This window comes from Botryllus schlosseri, chromosome 3 (assembly GCF_051294905.1).
Source record: "Botryllus schlosseri isolate E-star chromosome 3, Bs_hap1, whole genome shotgun sequence".
Lineage (NCBI taxonomy): Eukaryota > Metazoa > Chordata > Ascidiacea > Stolidobranchia > Styelidae > Botryllus > Botryllus schlosseri.
In genome coordinates, this window is record NC_137238.1 from 28,718,055 (window position 1) to 28,733,663 (window position 15,609).

Genomic DNA, 15,609 nt, shown 5'->3' on the forward strand with positions numbered 1-15,609 from the left:
TGTCATGAACTGATAGGAGGATGACGAACGACACGCATCAGTATAGCGATTCTTTTAATCTGACATCCACCTCGATAGTACAAAGCTTGTCTTGGTTGCTGCATTCCGAACACTGTGCAGCTCAATATTAGCCTTGATGTTGAGCGAAGTTTGCAGTTTTTTTTAAATTCGCCCTCCCTTGACCGAGTGTTTCGTGCTCGGCAAAAACTTAAAGGACGGGTTTACCCCTAACTCCAGTATACAAATATTTAGCGCTCTAATCATTCTTTGAATTTCAGCTTCCGGCTTTCTCTTTTTGACATGTCCGTTCATCCTTTATGGGTGATAGATATGATGAGTCATATAGTAATCGCGAGCACTGATTGACTTGTTTTTCGAATTAGGGATTTGGAAACGCCTCACGTAACAATTTGAATAGCCTACCCATATAATGCGTAATCTGACAATGGTAACAAAGAAGATTTGACCTACACTATATGGAAATAGTGACTTCTTGTGAATATAATTGTTACTCATACTTTGCCACATTGCCTTTATTTTGAATCTGGATTACGCATGCGAGGTACGTAGGAGGGTAATCGTCGCATATGAATGAACAGAAGAACAGGCTTCAAAATAAACGAACTACCTGTTTAGTTATACAGCCTATGGTTTTAGTCCATGCATCAACATTCAAAAAGCAGTTTACTTATCCAGAAAAAAATAAAGGTAGCTAGCCTACCTCTGACACCCTCCAGCTACTTCAAGGACATGCACAATTACACATAGACCTCTATAGATTCGATATCGGTTATTTTAGCATTGATAGACGCAGATTGGCGAGTGCTATGCATCGAAATAAACTGAAAATGCATATCAATACTGCAGCATACTCTTGCAGACTAGCGTCAAACTCGTGCATGATTACCAGTCATGCAGGGATATATCTTGAGTTCTGCTGGACATAGACTATGAAGAGTAGATTTCGACACGATTTTACTAACATCACAATAACGGCTCATAGTCAAGTATAAACGGCAATACTTTGCTGATAATCCTCCGCAAACTTGTGCATCAATTCCGGTTATGTATTAATGAACGACATAATAGCCTTAAACCTTGAAAGACGAGCCGTAACTTTTTGTTGAATACAATCCAGCATTTTGCTGCAATAATTAGAACATGTCACTTTGTTGGAAATATGGAAACTGTATCCAAGGTGTCGCTGTGGCTCATTAACACTCGTGGTTAGTAAAGTCAGCCGGTGACGATGCCTCCTTTTTACATCGCCTAGGCCAGGTGGAGGTCTGATTTCGAAGACTAAGAAAGGCATCCAAGTCATTTCGATACCTTTCTATCTTTCACTGTACCGCAATCTTGTGATGTATGCAAATGATGAATTTGTTAACAATAAATTGAATTGAATCCTTTTATCTGGGTCGGTTGAGTTTAATCTCCGCGAAGCATAGGCCGCCGCTACCTATAACGTTTGAGCGCTTGGATTGTTGATTTGCTGTGACTTTGCGCGAATCCAAACGGGAAACGTAATAGACTACAAATTATCTTAAACGAAGACGAAAGCATGACTCGTGGTAAACCTAAAGCCAACAACGCGACGACAAGATAACGTAATGTTTAAGCGCCCGGCTTCTTGATCGGTAGGTCGTGGGTTCGATCCGTGGCCGGGTCAGACCAAAGACCTGATTAGTAACACTGGTATCCATGGCTTGCCTGCTTGGCGTTCATGCATAACTGGGATAGCATGGAGGGGTGGTGCATGACTTAGAAAGCCGTAAAGGCTATATCTGGACTTCCTTGTCCAGTGGCATATGCACATCATGCACTCATGGTATGCATATGCGCAGATCGTGTGTATGTGTATCATGAGTCGGTGTATATGCCGCAAAAACATCAAGGACAAAATAAACTACGTCCTTTACTTCATGCGATCTCGAAACGTATGTGAACGTTTGCTATACGATCCAGAGCCGCCTTGTTGCCATGACATCACGAATACACCACCGCTTTAAACGCGAAAATCCGAATCGAAACTGTTCATTGAATACGATCGAGCATCTTCCTGCAAATATTAGAACTTGTAAATTTGTTGGGAATGCGGAAATTGTATTCGCCGCAAGACCGCAAGGTGTCGCTGTGGAATGGGTATATCCGGTAAATACCGAGAAAACCATTACCGATAATGCGATTACCGTGAATGGACACCATCGAGAACGGTCAGTACCGAGAATGTATATTACCGGATATAGACATTTGCAGAGAACCTAACGTGCATCACGGCGTTGCCACATTCGCCATCGATTCTCAGGTATAAATTTCTAGACAACGTCCGTCTCAGTAAGTTAGATTCTCGGCATTAGCCACTCTCGGTAATGTCCATTCTCGGTACTGGTTTTCTCGTTATTGGTATAGAACCGTATTATTTATCCGAAATAAGTAGACTGTAAGCACCGGGGAGCGTTGCGCATATACAATGTATCTAAAGTAGAAAAATGATTTCAGAACAAGCGATGAAAATTTCGTGACCTGCGTCGGTACTCGAAGTCAACATGTCATATCAACGCCCGCAATTTACCAACCGGGACAGTCTACCATTTATATCAGCTGATTCTCCATCGAGGGAAGGCTGTTGCCATCGCCGAAGTCATTCCACCAAGTGAGTGGTGAGGAATAGTGATGTTGGACGCAGGAGAATATGCTTATTTTGCAACAATTGTTGAAACAAAAATTTCAGAATTTCAAAATGATTTACTTGACGTTTTTACCAAAACCACAAATCAGATCGCGGGTCGCAAAATGTGACCTCGAGTGCCGCATGCAGCCCGCGGGCCGCGTGTTGGTAACCCCTGGTTTAAACCTTTTTTGTTGCCATTGTAATATTATGAATTACAAGGTCTGCCCTTTAAATTGTTACTTCACGTTTCCAAACCTCTAGTTTATAAAACAGTAGTATGGGAAAAAGTCCGAGTCCGAGTCGTTGTGTTGACTGCTCCGTTTTCCGTTAAAGTCTTGTTAAACCCACTTTTTATAACTCTGTCTGTTGATAGAGAATAGGCAAACGATGACATCGGGGTCACCACTCCTGCCCCGACCCCTGCTGTTACCAACGATTATGTAACCGTAACATGGGCTTTATTAATTTCAGTTTTTCACCCTTAACGACTTATTGCCATCGCCGGTAATATCGCCCAGTTTCAGAAGACTGGTTAGTATCTCCAAGCTGGTGAGACCTATCGACGAGACGGGCGCATCTACTTTATACGAACGGATATCATGTGTGGTCAAACCGTCGCACCTCGAAAAGGGAATTCATAGAAGGCGATATTGCTTACGGTCGCAATGTTAGAAATATTTATCGGTATCGCATCACTTGCTATGGGTCTAGCCACCGGGCATGGATATCGCGAAAGGTTGGTTCAGGGGATGTCGACCATTATGCTTTTATCGGGATTGGTTGAATGGGAACTCCATGAGGCTGCCTATGGCGGCAGTGCCTTTGCGGCCTCCGTTTCCACAATCGCCTGCACCGTTGGTGTGGTGATGGAATTATGTTTTATGTATGTATACCAGTTGCAGTACCCTTTCCGGATTTCACGTTGGCATTTTACTGTTCATGTTATACGGCACGGCGGCGAGCAGCATTCACACGGCGTACTGTATCGCTGCGATTTGCGCCGCGTATACTCGAACTCACGGCCGAGCAAGAACGCTTCCGCCTGACCGCGGAAGCGTTCAAGTCTAACGTGTTCCGACCAGCTGGCGTTGGATTGTTGATTGGCTATGTTCTTGGGCGAATCCAAACGGCGCACGTACGCGAACACAAATTATCTCACTCGAAGATGAAAGCAGGATTGGCGACAAACTGTGAGCCGACGTCGCGACGATATCTTGCTATATTGAAACGCACGTGAACGTTTCCTACGATCGAGAGACGCCTCGCTATGATGACATCACAAATACCCCTCCGAAAACGTCGTAGCATAGAATTTTATAGCTTGCTGTGATGGTAATTTGGACTTATTACTTTGTTGGAAATGTGGCATCTGTATCCGCGTCACGTCCTTGCGGTGTCGCTGTGGCACCTTCACCTTGTCTGTTAGTAAATGCTGGACCTTGGTCTGCAGAGGTCTCAGACACGCGGCCCGCGACAGCATTTTGTGCGACCCGCGACGGCATTTGGAATTTCAAGTGCCAAATATCTTTTTAGATATAAGAACTTGAAGTTCACGATAAAACTACTAAAAAACCACTGAAATCTCAACAAACTTTACTATCACATCACTTTTAAAAGATACCATGCGGTAGAAGATCAGCTATTACGTCACATTTCTAGTTCATGATGATAAAACATGACCCGTCGATGATTCGTGACTGAAAATTGTGATTTGGTTTGGTGCGACCTTCTCGTAAAATGACTCGATCTCGGATTGACTGGGTGATTAAATAAAAATGACTCGAGATCAGTCGAGTCAAACGCTAAAATCAGAAAATGACTTGCGAGTCGTAACGTTGACTTAGTAATCCTACGGACGCAACAATCTATGAAACTGTCATGGGGAACAGTAATTTATCAAAAGGTAGAAGATTGTATTGGGATTAGGTATATAGCTATATCTAATCAGGTCAGTATGGCAACCATTGCTATTCTACGACTCCCGTGACGTGCAGTTGTTTACATGCTGGGTGTTGTTTGTTCTCTTTATCCATGTTATTATCACTGACGAGTAAGGTAGTAGTACGCTCTACAGCTGTAACACCAATGAATTATTCGCCGATTGGACATATCTATTCATGATATTCTCAACCAGGGTCCTTAGACCCCATCGGGGTACAAGGCAACACATCAGTGTGTACGAGATGTATTGTGGAATTAGGCCTATATGTTGTGGAATATTATCATGGCCAATTTATTCAACTTGAAAATAGTCTTCGCGCTACGCGCTATTTTTTGTGAATAGGCTTTCTGATTTTAATATAGTTACCATCAGAAATTGTGTTGAAAATGGACAGTGACTACGAGAAATCTTAGGGGAAGCACAATGCTATTACTATGGCGCAATAATGATTATATTTAAGTTTTTATTGTTATGTTCCAATAATAATCGAAGGAAAAATCTAACGCTGATTTAATTTGACTTTGGCAATGACAGTAATAATAGCCTATACTTATCACGGGCATATCAAAACCAGGATTAGGCTACACCGCTCAAATACTCGGATATCAGATCTATCTTTAGTATATGTCTAAATACTCTACCTAGCATTATGGCACGTCAGAGGTCCACCAGCTGCAATATTATAACCCTACAGTTTTACGATGTCATGATGCATCCTCTGTTCCTCTCGCATGATGTCTATAACTCATTAATTAAACAAATTATGCCCGGCACAAAAACAATTTTATTCAAATATTTGACAATATGTGATTTTTTCCATGTCAATCGTGAATAGTACGATAGTAAATTACATTGCCACGATGTTTGTGGAATGCCTGTCTGCAAGGTCCCGGCAAATAAGGCCTACTTGGAAATTATACATTGAATATCGCTATTATTGATGCTGCGGCCCGCGGTGTCATCAAAAACTAGGAAATTGGCCCGCGAACACATTTGAGTGTGAGACCTCTTGCACCTCTTGCGCCCCCTTGGCGATGGTCAAAATAATTATGCCCCCCTAACCCCCTCCACTTTTCGTCATGTCAAAATGAGCACATCATCTAATACAGAGGTAGGCAACCTTTTTCCTAAACACGGCCGTATTTCAGTAGGCCGAGGCCTCATTCCAGGACATAGCCGTAACGAACTAACTGGACGCAAAATAGCTATGTTAATTTGTCAAGTCCATATCCATTCCCGGTGAACTCCGGACTATTCTACTTTTCATAACGGCCTATTGTACGCACCGAAATCGCGAGTGTCAATGTTATGAATAGTTACTGGGATTGGATATTTTAGCGCCGACCGCGAAAAGTTTTCAAATCCACGAATGAATTCCGTAATTAATAGTAGCAGTAAGTTTCACATATTACTTTGAAATATTTATCCTTTCTCAGCCCATGTGATCAGATTCACCAGTACCAGTAGGCTCATGGACGGACTGCTTTCAAAACTTAGGGCAAGTTATGAATGATATTGCATCTGCGGGTGGGCCAATTGTTATTAGTAGGGCAAGTTTTTGTTGCAGTTAAGTCCGTGGAAAGTTGCATATATTTTTGACAAAAGTGAAAATGTTGCAGAAGTTGTATTTTGCTCGGTTGACTGAAAAAAAAGGTCAATTTTCCGGCTCAGCTCCCGAAATACCCGTAAAAGCGTTACTTCGGTGCTGATTTACGGTGTTTCAGTCGAATTTGGCCGTGTATTTCACCAAAATCGAAAATACTTTCATGAAAAATCGAAAAAGTTGCATGATAAAAATGGACAAAAGTTGCAAAAAGTTGCACTATAAGATTCCTTCAAACAGCTTTAAACATCATTCTACATATCTTACGAGTATTTAGGAAGCTGCCGGAAGCTGTAAAAAAAGTTGCAAAAGTTGCAAAAACTTGCCCTAGTTATTAGTCACTTTGTTGCATGCTGTTACAGTGGAAATCTATGTTGAATTGCGCGGAGCGCGAAGAAAATTTTAAGAATAATTATACATATGATATGTCTTACGCCAAGTTTGAATATGCCTTCCAGTTGTTGAGTCTTTAACATATCTGACAAATTTCCCCAAACTTGTTTGATAATAGCAACAAAAAAAACATTGAACAGGACATCAATTTATTTGAAGGTAGGTTGCATTGAGACTAATCCTAATGCTGGTAGTGATTACAGAGGGCACGGCGTCGTTCTGTACTGCCATGCAAAATTTGATCAGTTTTGGAATTGAATTAAATTGTGTTGATTTAGGGTAGCCTAATTGAAGGCGAAACCGGGCAACCTATATTGCATCTAAGGCAGTGCGCTACGCCAGCAATTAGCACAAGCTATCCACCGCACCGAGATTTAGGCTACTGCCAACGCTTTGAAGTAATGAATGACTTAGCCTACACGTGGGAATTGCTCTAAATCTTCAATGAATATCAAAAGTTTGCTCAAATGAAGTTGAAATCAGCCTGTACTCCGTTGAGCGCTACTGCTGGAGTTCGAATTTGGCGAGCTTTCTTAAATACGAAATAAGTTTCATCTTCAACAATCGTCTTCTCAGAAGGGTTGTGAAACACATGTTTAGTCAGAATTAATACTGACTTTGTTAATTTCTCGCGCCCCACCCGAGAGCCTCCCGCACCCCCAGGTTGAGAACCACTGCTCTACAGCATGCGGAGACTTGATGATATCGGATATGGGGCTTTTCTAACAAATGCAGAGATTTGATTGTTAGCCAAAGAGGGCGAATCGACCAGGGGTACGTCGCCCACATCGCCCACCCCAAAAGTCACCACTGCCCGCTCATAATGGGGACTGGAAGCCAACACAGCAGTCGGGGGGTTATAATGTGGCCTGTAAACATTCTCGACGAGTGCTCTCTTGGGGGACTATTTAATGGAAGTATTTCATACTAAGAATCTCAACATGTGTTGGAAATGTGCTGGATAATACAGGAATTTTTCAATCTATTCAGAATTGTCCCGCGGACTGGATGATTGGCTATAGTTGCATACATTTATCAACTGCTGGAATGGTCTGGCCAGCGAGCAATCAAAACTTTCGAAAACGGCCCGCGACCCACGTTTGGTTTGACACACCTGGTGTAGGCTACAGTGTACATGTCTCTTTTGTACATGGCAATATTGTGACGCATGGATCTGATAAAATTGTTAATTGAACAGAACAGAACTATATTTACTAATTATTCGTGTCTTTTGCCACAAAATATGCACAAAATATAGTGGGATTAAATCGGGGCATACGATAAGTTATCGTATAGACCACGGTTAGACATATGGTTATTGAATTTCTTGCGTCAAATTCCAGCGCCTTGATCATCTATATAGCCAGGAAGAGAGGCTCCGTCACATATATTCGATCTGGTACTCGAATCTGGCGTCGCGTGAATTCTGCTAGAAACCTTCTAGAATTTCACATTGAACTCGAGACAGTGGCATTTGTGTATACGAATTACTATGTGCTCTATATTCGTACGGTTACAGATTTGCGGTGATTATAATAAATTCCACAACACAGCCGGTGGTCAGCTCACGATCAGGAGCAGGTTGAACAGATGATATACGGTCGTTTTTTCCTCCCCAAGATGACGGATTCGGATATCGTCCCGGAGTGAAGGTATAGCAGTTGCCTTCGAACTCAGCATCGTCATACACCCGCCATCTATCAGGAAGGATTGTGTCAGCACATATTGGTCATCTCTATTATACCGTACACGATTCACATTACTCACGTGCCGCCTTCTACTACAATTGATGAAGTCATGTCGTTAAAGGCACCTACGTGTGGCGTAGCTGTCGATAGCTCGAGGGATTTTCCACCAAAGTCATAATGTTGGTATAAAACGATCTGCAAAAAACATTGCTTGTTTAAAGGCTCAATGCGACGAGCGATCATCTGCTAACTAGGATGAAAATTCCAGCGAATAAAATGAAGTTGAAGCAATGATCTGCGTCGCCGATGTTTTCGGGATACGTTTTGACTGATGCATTGTCACCGCACACACATACCAATCGCGGGTTAATATTTATCAGCGATACAGCGTGTCGATGTTGTATAATCTTCCAATTGAAAGCGGTTTAGCAATTTATACGGTATAAGAAATGAAAAGCAAAGCGCAGCGCGGGGCCGCAAACTCCTTTTTCTGCATACAAATAGCTCATGTTTCCATCTACAGCAGTGGTCGCCTAGCACGGGTCGCGTGTCCAAGTATGGCCGTCTTAACTGCCCCTGAGGTTGCTTTAGCTCACCAAACCTACTACAGTAACGTTTCAATTTAATAGCAAAAAGAAACTGACAATTTTTGGTTCAGCTGGCATCCTTTGCCTGTATTTTAGAGAACATGTAGTCACCATATTTCGTCACTCACACGAGCAGGTTTAACCGATGATATATGGTCGTTTTTTCCTCCCCAAGATGACGGATTTGGATATCGTCCCGGAGTCAAGGTGTAGCAGTTTCCTTCGAATTCAGCATCTTTATACACCAGCCATCTTAATATCGGGAAGGATTGTGTTAGAACATATTGGTCATCTCTATTATACCCTACACGACGCACACTACTCACGTGCCGCATTTTACCACAATTGATGAAGTGATGTCGTTAAAGGCACCTAAGTGTGGCGTAGCTGTCGATAGCTCCTGGGATTTCCCACCGAAGTAAACATGTTCGTATAAAACGATCTGCAAAATAAATTGCTTGTTACTTGTCGAAATTGTTGGCAAAGCGGCGGGAGATATTGATTTTATTGGATTATTACATCGTTTGATTGATCCAGTTGATACATTTGGAGATGTTTAAAACGTTAATATGTACTTAAGCATTGTGACATTATGTGTAGCGAGTCGTCGCTAGGTATCCTGCACGTTATTATAGGCTATAACTTCACTGAAATGTACGGTTGGAATTAGCAACACGGCGTCAGGTGACATCATGAGGTTCACGTTCGCGTTCGCACAGAACCTTTCAAAAAGGTTCGCGTTCACACGAACCTGAACCTGTGATATGTTCACGCCATCCGTAATATTTAGTTTAGGCGATTTTGTCTCTAGACTAGAACTAACCATTTTGGAGTGCGAATTCACCCAATACAAAACCGACCACTTTTGCAATATCTAATCTCAATAGCCGATTCACTATGCTTGAACGTTGACCGGCATTCATTCACGTAGATCACAGTAGCCTACCACGTATGAGAACAATTCAAAAGGGTTTCTAACAAGTTTGGATCACAGCCTCCAAACAGGATAAAGGTTAGAAATCATGAGTTGTTTTAGTTTTCAAGATTATACATGTATAACAAAATGTCCAACGGCATAGAAATATCTAGGAAAAGACTGAATGTTTTGTACTGTGTAGGCCTATGTATGGTACGTATCGATGGGGGTTTCTTCTGGGCAACTGGGGTATTTTGCACCATAGGTTCAATGTTCGTTGATGAAACTATGTCGCTATTGGACAACGAGACACCGTCTACTATTTATTGAATCATGCAGAAATTTTTTAATAGCAAGTTAAAAGTCTTAGTGAAAGTGGATGTGGTAGATATATTCACTTTGAGCCAAATGCAGCCTTAGTCCGGAGTCACTGCTACATGATGTGACTATAGGAAAATGCCTAGTCAGTGAGCTAAATCCAAAAAATTGACCTCTCACTTTTATTCACGGATTCCAAAGATTTCGACACAGTGGCGAGAAGGTCATTGAGAAAAGATCAACACCAAAGAATTGACCTGGGAAGCGGGTTATTCGGTGCTTGAGTCAAAAATTGGGCGCTTCTTCGATATACGCCCGGATCAAAGCAGTGTTTCACATGACACTCGCAAATGTTTCCCATGAACAAGATCAAAGTTTATAAACGTCAAAAAATATTTTTGCAATTGAAGATACAGATATCAGGACTGGGGAAGGGGGATATTAGGGTTGGGGAAGGGGGGATATTAGGGTTAGGGGAGAGGGGGATATTAGGGTTAGGGGAGGGGGATATTAGAGTTGGAGGTGGGTTGGGGTATCCCAAGATTAGGTTTGGGGTGAGGGACACGATATCCAACCCTAATATCCCACCGTCTCCAGACCATAATATCCCCCAACCCTAATCTTGGGATACTCTAACCCCAACGTTGACCCCAACCCACATCCAACCCTAACATCCCCCTCCCCCAACCCTAATATCCCCCTCTCCCCTAACCCTAATATCCCCCTCCCCCAACCGTAATCTCGGGAAACCCTAACCCACATCCAACCCTAATATCCGTCTCTCCAAAGGCAAAAAAACAATTTATTTTGACGTTTACAAAATTGAATCGTATTCATGGGAAACTCTTGCTGGTGTGACGTGAAACACTGTTTCGATCCCGGGCGTATATTGAAGAAGAGCCCAAAATTGACCTTTTTTAGTTAACCCAATAACGTTTCTTGTAAAAATTTCAACTACACGTTTTTAGTCCACTAATAAATCCGCTGGACCTTACAAAAAATGCCCAATTTCTCGGACCTCAAAATATGATGTCCTGGCCCAAAGGTAACTGTGGAACCAGGAAATTGTAGGAGTATTGACAGTCGAAATCAAACGCGTGGTGAAGCGTGGATGGGCCTACCTACCTCGCGAGTAAGAGGAAATTATTCCTCCGGGAACAGCTATAGGACCCAATTGAATGCAGTTTAGCAATATTGCTGGTGTAGATAATGAAAAGCAAAGTGCGGTGTGGGCCGCAAACTCCTTTTTCCACGTACAGATAGCCTATGTATTCATCTACAGCTGTGGTCGGCAAGCAAGGGAAGCGTCGCCAAGTATGGTCACTTCAACAGCAACTTTTGCCTGTGTCCTAGAGAACAGTCATCATATTTCGTCACTCACACAAAGAGCAGGTTGCACCGATGATATATGGTCGTTTTTTCCTCCCCAAGATGACGGATTTGGATATCGTCCCGGAGTCAAGGTGTAGCAGTTGCCTTCGAATCCAGCATCTTTATACACCAGCCATCTTAATATCAGGAAGGATTGTGTTAGTACATATTGGTCGTCTCTATTATACCGTATACGATGCACATTACTCACGTGCCGCATTTTACTACGATTGATGAAGTGATGTCGTTAAAGGCACCTACATGTGGCGAAGCTGCCGAAAGCTCCCGGGATTGTCCACCGAAGTCAATATGTTCGTATAAAACGATCTGCAAAAGAAATTGCTTGTCGAAATTTTTGGCAAAGCGACGGAAGATTTTATGGGACTATTATAACATTTGTTTGCTCCAGTTGATACATTTGGCGACGTTTAAAACGTCAATATGTACTTCAGCATTGTGGCATTATGTGGCCCGAGTCGTCGCTAGGTATCGTGTACATTATTATAGGCTATCACATCACTGAAATGTAGGGTTGGAATTAGCAAGATGAGGTCACGTGACGTCATGAGGTTCACGTTGGCGTTCGCACAGAACCTTTCCAAAACGGTCGCGTTCACACGAATCTAAACCTTTCAGAGGTTCACACCATCCCTTTATCCGTTTTGTGTGTAGACTCAAATTAACCATTTTTGAGTGCGAATTCACCCGATACAAAACCGACCGCTTTTGCAATATCCAATCTCCACACCCATTTCACTATGCTTGAAAGATGACCGGCATTCACGCAGATCATAATATCACTTATGATAACAATTCAAAAGGGTTTCAAACACGTTTTGGATCACAGCCTCTACTAACTGGCCAAAGGTTAGAAATTATGAGGGGTTTTAGTTTTCAAGATGATATATGTATAACAAAATGTCCAACCGCATAGAAATATCTAGGAAACGACTATGTTTTGTACTCTGTATGTATGGTAGGCCTACGTATCGATGGGGTTTCTTCTTGGCGACTGAGGTATTTTGCGCCATAGGTTCAATGTTCGTTGATGAAACTATGTCGCTATTGGACAACTGGACACAGTCTACCATTTATTGAATCATGTAGAAATTTTTCAATAGCACGTTTAAAGTGAGAGTTAAAGTGAATGTGGGATATACATTCGCTTTAAGCTAAATGCAGCCTTAGCCCGGCGTCACTGCTACACGATGTACCAACAGGAAAATGCCTCTATAGTCATTGCGCTAAATACAAAAAATTTGCCCGCCACTTTTATTCGCGGATTCCAAAAATAACGGGAAATCCGGATTTCGACAGAGTGACGACGAGGTCATTGAAGAAAGGTCAACTCCAAAGAATTGACGCAGGAAGCGGGATATTCGGGACTCGAGTCAGAAAAATGACATTTTTTTAGTCAACCCAATAACAATTCCCGTAAAAATTTTAACAACACGTTTTTCAGTTCGCTAATATATCTGTTGGAACATGCAGAAACTGTCCTCTTTTTCGAAGCTGAAAATATGGTAACCTGGCCCAAAGGTAACTGCGGAACAAGGAAGTTGTAGGAGTATTGACAGTCGAAATCAAACTTGAGGTGAAGCGTGGAGGGAAAGGAAATAAAAGGAAATGACGTAGTATATTTTTGTCCTTGATGTTTCTGCGGTATATACCCGACTCATGATACACATACACATGATCTGTAAATATGCATACCATGAGTGCATGGTGTGCATATGCCGCTGGACAAGGAAGTTCAGATATAGCCTTTACGGCTTTCTAAGTCATGCACCACCCCTCCATGCCATCACAGTAAAGCATGCATGCAAGCAGGGAATTCATGGATACCAGTGTTACTAATCAGGTCTTTGGTCTGACCCAGCCGGGGACCGAACCCACGACCTACCGATCAAGAAGCCGGTCGCTTCACCAAGGGATCAAGGACCAAGGTATCTACCTTCACGCCGAGTAAGAGAAAATTATTCCTCCGGGAACTACTATATGACGCAATTGAATGCAGTTTAGCAATATTGATGGTATAGACCAGGGGTGGCCAACCTTTTTGGCCAAAGGGCCGCATTTCATTGACGAACCATCGCGTGGACCACTAGCCACGCCAAGCACAAAAATTTTTCAAACTTTATACGTCGGTTTTATTGTTACTTGAGTGTGTTGCTGGTCTGCTGTATATTTCTGGGCTCAGTTTGAAAGAACTGGACTATTCGGTGCCTCGACATATCGATATCGAAAGATTCGGCCAACATGCGTCAATCATATAACGCCTATGTTTCATCGTCGACGGCCTTTCTGCAAGCGCAAACGCAAGGTCGTATGCTGGAAGACACTTTTTCTCGTAATCGCAATCATAATTAGGCCTAATATGGTACATTAGGCGTTCTTTAATTTTCTGGAGCGGGTATCAATATTAAAAGCAATTAATCGAGCGACACCATATTGCATGAAGCGTGAATTTTTTTTACTTCAGATAAATCTACCTCAAAATATTCTGCTTTACTGTAATGTAAGAAGATCTACCAAAATTAGACTGGCTCATGGATCTTCCAATGCGTCGGAACGAATATTTTAGTCAAATTTTTGGTTGGCCAGGCCATGCAAGTTCACGATCTGTGCAATCGATTTTTTGTAATATTACTTATTTCTAAAACTATCTCGCGAGCCACTCTAAACCTTCTTGCGGGTCACATGTTGCCCGCGGGCCACTGGTTGGCCGGCCCTGGTATAGACAATGAAAAGCATAGTGCGGTGCGGGGACGCAAACTCGTTTTTCCACGTACAGATAGCCTATGTATTCATCTATAATAGTGGTCGGCAAGCAAGGGAAGCGTAGCCAAGTATGGTCACTTTAACAGCAACTTTTGCCTACGTTCTTGAGAACAGTCTTCATATTTCGTCACTCACACAAGGAGCAGGTTGAGCCGATGATATATGGTCGTTTTTTCCTCCCCAAGATGACGGATTCCGATATCGTCCCGGTGTCAAGGTATAGCAGTTGCCTTTGAAGTCAACATCGTCATACACCCGCCATCTTAATATCATGATGTATTGTGTTATTACGTATCGGTCATCTCTATTATTCCGTACACGATGCACATTACTCACGTGCCGCCTTTTACTACAATTGATGAAGCGATGTCGTTAAAGGCACCTACGTGTGGCGTAGCTGTCGATAGCTCGAGGGATTTTCCACCAAAGTCATTATGTTGGTATAAAACGATCTGCAAACGAAATTGCTTGTTTAAAGGCTCAATGCGATGAGCTTTGATCGGCTTAACTGGAATGAAAATTCCAGCGAATAGAATGAATTTGTAGCAATGACCTACGTCACCAATATTTTGGGGCTACGTTTTGACTGATGCATTGTCGCCCCATAAACTCACACAAATCGTTGCGTATTATTTATCAGCGAGACAGCGTGCCGGAACGTCGGTGTTGTAGTCTCTTGCTAGTAATTAAATCTGAGACCATGCAGACTCACGGGTTTATTTACTTCGTACATACCTTCCCTTCAGACGACATAACCGAGGAGATATTGTTAGCTTTTCGTAATCGAGAAAGATCTGTTGAGGTACAGAACAAAAACACTTCAATAGCATCTAAATGGTGCGCTGTCAAAACAACATGTCATTCACGAAGCACACGTCGTGAATTTCGCGACCGACACGATGCCGCTGGGGCATAAATATCACGATTACATGTCATGATATTAACCCAGACAACTTGACTATGAAAATATTTTTCCCATACCAGCGACATTGTCGCGACAATTGCAAAACCCTGTATTATGTTATGGTTGATAGCAGGAGTTTTCTAATTATCTGCGTGCATAGCGTATCATGTCAATATAATGCTGCATAAGATACACTAAATTGAATTATATACCACGACAAACTATGTCTTTAAGACTTTCAAACATCATTTCGCTGGGATGGTTCTTTTTCATGCACCTGCTTGAAAACCCTTGCTCACAAGTTGCGACTGTAAGTTGAGATCAGGAGCAAAACTCTCCTCACATTTTTCTAGACCACTGGATGCGATTTTACCATACTACATGAGTCACAAACTATAGCAGGCCTATCATTGTGCAAGGAACACCAGTTAGCAT

The 15,609-nt window shown here is 42.3% G+C and overlaps 1 protein-coding gene across 3 annotated transcripts; it reads right to left on the minus strand.

Annotated features, from left to right (window-relative positions):
* Nucleotides 1-8,068: 8,068 nt before the first annotated feature.
* Nucleotides 8,069-15,132, minus strand: LOC145436314 (gamma-crystallin S-2-like). 3 transcript variants are annotated; one of them, XM_080313670.1, is made up of 9 exons: nt 15,006-15,132; nt 14,607-14,722; nt 14,406-14,532; nt 11,701-11,816; nt 11,500-11,626; nt 9,211-9,326; nt 9,013-9,136; nt 8,377-8,492; nt 8,069-8,306 (listed from the first exon to the last, which is right to left on the minus strand). In XM_080313670.1, exons 1-9 carry the CDS (start codon nt 15,021-15,023, stop codon nt 8,123-8,125), a joined length of 1,044 nt encoding a protein of 347 aa, XP_080169796.1. In that variant the 5' UTR covers nt 15,024-15,132; the 3' UTR covers nt 8,069-8,122. The 3 variants fall into 3 exon arrangements, with proteins under 3 accessions (XP_080169796.1, XP_080169798.1, XP_080169797.1); XM_080313672.1 differs by lacking the exon at nt 14,406-14,532 and having other exon boundaries at nt 11,701-11,746; nt 14,653-14,722; XM_080313671.1 differs by lacking the exons at nt 11,701-11,816; nt 14,406-14,532 and having other exon boundaries at nt 15,006-15,131.
* Between the last annotated feature and the right edge of the window lie 477 nt (nt 15,133-15,609).

Coding starts and splice junctions, on each gene's coding strand:
- LOC145436314 (XM_080313670.1), bottom strand. Junction 11,817..14,405: donor CGGCTCAACCTGCTCCTTGT/GTGAGTGACGAA, acceptor TTTCTTTTGCAG/ATCGTTTTATACGAACATAT. Junction 9,137..9,210: donor ATTGTGGTAAAATGCGGCAC/GTGAGTAGTGTG, acceptor CCCGATATTAAG/ATGGCTGGTGTATAAAGATG.